The sequence below is a fragment of the Daktulosphaira vitifoliae genome, unplaced genomic scaffold (assembly GCF_025091365.1).
Source record: "Daktulosphaira vitifoliae isolate Bord-2020 unplaced genomic scaffold, ASM2509136v1 Scaffold_767, whole genome shotgun sequence".
NCBI classification, from domain to species: Eukaryota; Metazoa; Arthropoda; class Insecta; order Hemiptera; family Phylloxeridae; genus Daktulosphaira; species Daktulosphaira vitifoliae.
This window is the reverse complement of record NW_026100330.1, coordinates 1-5104: the sequence shown is the minus strand read 5'-3', so window position 1 is coordinate 5104 and position 5104 is coordinate 1. Positions and strand designations below refer to the sequence as shown.

Sequence of the window (5104 nt, the reverse complement as noted above, 5' to 3'; positions counted from 1 at the left end):
TCCCTCGTTCCCCGTAAATGGGGGAAACCACAAAAAAAAATTACAAATTTAGAAATCGCTAATTTTTTCAATTTTTTCAATTGTTTTACTTAAAGTTGCTATAACTTTTTTAAAAATAACCAAATCAATATAATTTTTTTTATATAGATGCATGACTNATAACTTTTTTAAAAATAACCAAATCAATATAATTTTTTTTATATAGATGCATGACATCATTACCTTTTATTTGGTATATTTTTTTTATAAATCTGACCCTAGACCTGCTTACAGGAGGGGATTTTAAATAAAAACTTTTTCACAAAAAATTAATTTTTTCAACTTGACTTTTGAAAATGTTCTGGAAAGTCTGACACTTAAATATATCTTAAATTAAAGCTAATGTAATATAATTTTATAAAATGGTGAAAATGGCTACCTAATGCTATTTTTGTGTGAAAGTTTTCGATTTTGAATTTTACATTTTTAACTTTATTATGTATAACTTTTTGAAAAGTGTATGGATCAACATAATTTTTTTATGAGAAATAATATTTTTTAATAATTCCTTTTTCATTCGATATACTTTATCTTATCAGGATATTAATAAGAATCATGTAGCTTTTCGAATAATTTACCAAATTTTTAAAATTAAACACTATCTAAAGATTTCCATCGAAGCGTTTTTTTTTTATGGTGATTTTAATCACTGTCAGATATCATTATACTTGATCCATCTATGTCACGCAACCACTGTGCTGCGACCCCCCTGTGATGGGTTTTTTTATCAATAGTTTTTTAATTAATTTATCAAAGTATTTTACAGGAAAAAAAAAGTAAAATAAATTCGAGAATAATTGAATGTTTTATTAATTTTCATAGTAATCAATACAACAATTGAGTCAATTATCCGTAAGGTCAGCTCAAAGGACCCTAACTAGACAAAGACTAATATATTCATTTATTGGTTCATATAAACAAAACAATAGAATCTAAAAATATTTGCCAACTTATTTAAAATGAAATAAAACTTAATTACTCAGTTCTATCAAACCAAAAATCATTTGTACATTTCAATACACATAATTATACTAAAATTGAAATATATCTTCTAAAATAATCAATGAATTTAGTGCAATTTGTGTATAACGTGCTTTAAAATATTTTTTTACCTCAATTTAATTTAATATGGTACATTAATATCTAATGAAACAATATAAATCTGTTAATATTTCATTGCGGAAATTTTATAAGTAATATTAAACATTAAAAATACTAATATAGGTATTAATCATCAGTAAAATATAAAAATAAGTATGTTTTAGCTCTGCTAATCGTTTTTTTAAATAACAATTTTGTATTTTAGCTATTAAATTGTAATTTTATTTGTTCAGTTTAAAAATATATACTAAATTTTCATATAATTTATGTATGTGTTTTGACTTTTAAAAGTTAAAACCATCAAAAGGGAAAAAGTAAAACTGTTAAGTAAATAATAATTTAATAAAAGATAACTAAAACATATTAAAATAGTTATGACAGAATCACGCTGATAAATAAAATTCAATTATATAAAAGTATTTTTGTAGTTCTGTAATACCAAATATTTGGTTTCAATTAAGGGGCACAGTTCTCATGATGAAGTTTAAAATAAGGTTTTTCATCTCCTCCTTGGCAAAATCACTTCATAGCCGATCGATGAGAAGAAAAGTGCGACCGACAAATGACTAGAAATAAAAACACTATTACCCGCAAATAACTTATGTATATTAATATAAAATGTTAAATTAGTAAAACTGTAACATTATAAACAGACAATATAATGCATTGCTAGTGTAATATTCAGTAGCAAGCATATAGAAGCAATGAATGTCCCAGTAATTTAATCAAGTTTTCATAATGATTAATTTTGAATAGCAATATTTAAAAATATAATTTGGTACAAATAAGGAACTTGTTAAATATTTAAGGAATAAAAGAGTTTTAAATGAATCAAAGTAATATTAATTAAAGAAATAACATTAATAGATTTATTCATTGTTTTACAAATTTACACACAATGTATCTGTAGTACCAATGCGCCATAATGAACACGGATTAATTTGAATGCAATTCATTGTTTTTTAATATTATACGCAATTTATCTGTTTTTTTCTTGGAACATATTGAACACTTTTCGTCCTCAATGCAATTTTCACAATACCAACCATGACTACATGGTATCATTATGTGTCTGTTTGAATGATTTATTTGACTGCGACACTTTACACAACGCGCTTCTCGTCCATCTAGGATACATCTTGGCGGTAACCACTTATATTCTAAATGAAAAATTTAAAAATTAGTTCGTTTTTTATTACGAAAGTTTAAAAGATTATGAAGGATATTAAGTAATATAAAATTATGATTAAACTTTAAAGGGAATGTTTTTTTCACATCAATAATCATATTATGAAAAATAAGTTTTAAAAAATTACTTTTCTGTGTTTTGATAACTATAATATTTAAAGTATACTTAACACGTTAAGTAAAATTAAAACATTATAAAAAATATTATGAATTTAAAAACTGTCAGTCTGTGTTTAGCGTTGATAATGATAATATTGTTTCCGAAATACGTATCTGCGACGTTTCAGTAATTTTTTGTGGCTTTAGAGTTTAATATTTTTCAGTTTTTTATTTTAATATAGTTTTAATTTTACTTAATTAATTAGCTACAACTGATCTATATTTATTTTATAACAAATTTATTTTTATAACACGTATCTATTTAAAATAGAATAAATGTATAACTTTTTTTATTTATTTTTCACAAAAAAATTACATCACATCACATTATATAAAAAACAATTAAATTTTTTTCCCTAATGTAGGTTTTTTATATTAAGAAAATAAAATAAAAATAATTATTATAAAAATATAATAAATAAAATTTTTTTAATAATGAAATTTTGAATGACATTTCTAATTGGTCTATTGAAAATTTAAAATATATTAGAATGGAAAATTATACAGAAGGGGAAGTAATGGACTTCATGACTCCTTAAGGTTTGTTAACAAAATGTATATTTTGATATCCGGCCACAATAAATAGACTACTTTTAAACTCTTTTCTTACAAAAAATGTTGATAGTTACATGATAATTTTAGGAATAAATAGTTTCATATATGTTTTGAACATGAAAACAAGAAGGCAATATTTCTTAAAATAATAAATTGTTTAATAAAATAGTTATTGTAAAAAAGTTATTAGATATGTCATATCATCGAGACTGACACATTTCATATACATTGAACGAAAAAAAACAGCTTTCTATATATCAACTTTATTAACAAAATTCAACCACGTACTCTCATAATTTGAATACGACTTAACATTTCAATTAATTTTTATTCGTAATCTATTTATTTAGCTATTGAAAAAACGAAAAATTTGATATGTTTATATATTTTTTAGTATAAATTTAGTTCTGCTAAATTAAAAAAACCGTAACAACAATTATACATCGTTCTTGCAAAAATGTTAAAACTACTATTTCAAATAGCCATATGATTTCATTTCAATTATTATCAAAAACTTTTTTATTGGTAATATTTAAAAATATATCCATAAAAATTTCCTAAACAGGTTACTAAGTAAAGAATTCAGTAAAATTTCTAAATTAGAGAATCATATAATTTTTGAATGAATATATAATTTTAGTGGTGTATCCAAGTGGGAGGCAAAGGGGCTTTTTATCACCCCCAATATGCTAATTATTATCATTGAAAGTATATAACTTTAACGTTAGATAGACTATGTAGTAAGCAAAAAAAAAAAAATGGTTTTTAAACCACTCAAGCTAATTTACCAAACATAAAAGCCAATACAAAAAAACGCTTCTTATATTTTATTTCATTAATGTTTCAATAAGTAATTATAATATACATACTTTCAGTAACTATTGACACAGATGTTCGTATATCTAGTTTTGGAGTACTTGTAATCAATTCATTACATATAGGACAAGCTTCAATATCGCCAAAACACTCGTCACAGCACCAGCCATGTCCACACGGTGAAAAAAAGTAAATATGCCAAATCGTACCACTGTGTTCTGTCTCACATATAATACATGAGGTTTGATCTACAGAAAAAAAAAACGATTCTTAAATATCTTAACTCAGAATAGTTGTTTCTTAAACATGTATAGTTATCTACCAAATATATATTAATAGAATAATTTAAGTTTTTTTAAATAAATTTTTTATAAATTTCCCATTAATTCCATTATCTTGAAATTGATTGACAAATTTTACTTAAAAATATTTCATAAATTATAAAAATTATTATTTTTTCTTCATAAATAATGTAATAAAATGTTATAAAAAAAACTTCCTTCTTACTTTTGTCTCCAGTTATATGTTTCAAAGGAGAAGAATATTTATCTAAAGTCAAGTGATAAGTTATATAGTTATAACTCATATTATTGTAGTGTTCTAATTGGCTTATGGTCATTGTATTTATTGTTTCATCTTTAGGTTCTCTTAAAAAGTGCACTTTATCTTTCATTAAATTCATACAGCGTAATAAATCATTTCTGTAATTTTCGTTTTCTTCGTTAAATTTGTTTTCCTCAGATTTGTGATTTTCGTAAACATCTAAAATACATTCATGAGGTTTAGGAGAAATCCATTCTCTATTAATTATCGGTATAATTTTATGAAGTGTATCACTAAATACTTTTAAGTAAAATGATATTTCAACACATCTTTGATTCATTTCTATAGCAAACTCGCAGAACCGATACATATATGTAAAGGCTATACTTTCAATAGCGTTCAAATAAATCGTATACCCCAATTTAAATTTTCTTTTGCGCCTACATCTTTGAACCACATCTGTCAATTTTTTGTTTACTATTTCTATGCCTTCATAAGGAACTTCTTCACAATGTACTGCATGACTCCAAGGTACAGGACAAAAGTTTTCCTCATTGCGTGATTTTATATAATAAGGATGTTTTAAAAGCTTGACACTTTTCATATCTTTGTATTCCTTTACAAGAGTGTCTATGTCCTCAGCTGTAATGTTATTTAGATCAACACATATTGATTGGTTGATTGCTTGAATAAAACAAATTAT

At 23.9% G+C, this 5104-nt stretch overlaps 1 protein-coding gene across 1 annotated transcript; it reads right to left on the bottom strand.

The window, feature by feature from the left end:
• Positions 1 to 1986: 1986 nt before the first annotated feature.
• Positions 1987 to 5098, bottom strand: LOC126909644 (uncharacterized). The gene is made up of 3 exons (XM_050692082.1): positions 4366 to 5098; positions 3912 to 4106; positions 1987 to 2300 (listed from the first exon to the last, which is right to left on the bottom strand). The coding sequence occupies exons 1-3, from the start codon at positions 5003 to 5005 to the stop codon at positions 2077 to 2079; spliced, it is 1059 nt and encodes a 352-aa protein (XP_050548039.1). The 5' UTR covers positions 5006 to 5098; the 3' UTR covers positions 1987 to 2076.
• Between the last annotated feature and the right edge of the window lie 6 nt (positions 5099 to 5104).

Excerpts from the sequence above, each read along its gene's own strand:
- LOC126909644 (XM_050692082.1), bottom strand. The coding sequence starts at position 5,005 with ATGAAAAGTGTCAAGCTTTTAAAACATCCTTATTATATAAAATCACGC. Across the intron at positions 4,107-4,365 it reads ACATATAACTGGAGACAAAA|ATCAAACCTCATGTATTATA; the intron begins GTAAGAAGGAAG and ends TTTTTTCTGTAG. Across the intron at positions 2,301-3,911 it reads TGTGTCAATAGTTACTGAAA|AATATAAGTGGTTACCGCCA; the intron begins GTATGTATATTA and ends TTTTTCATTTAG.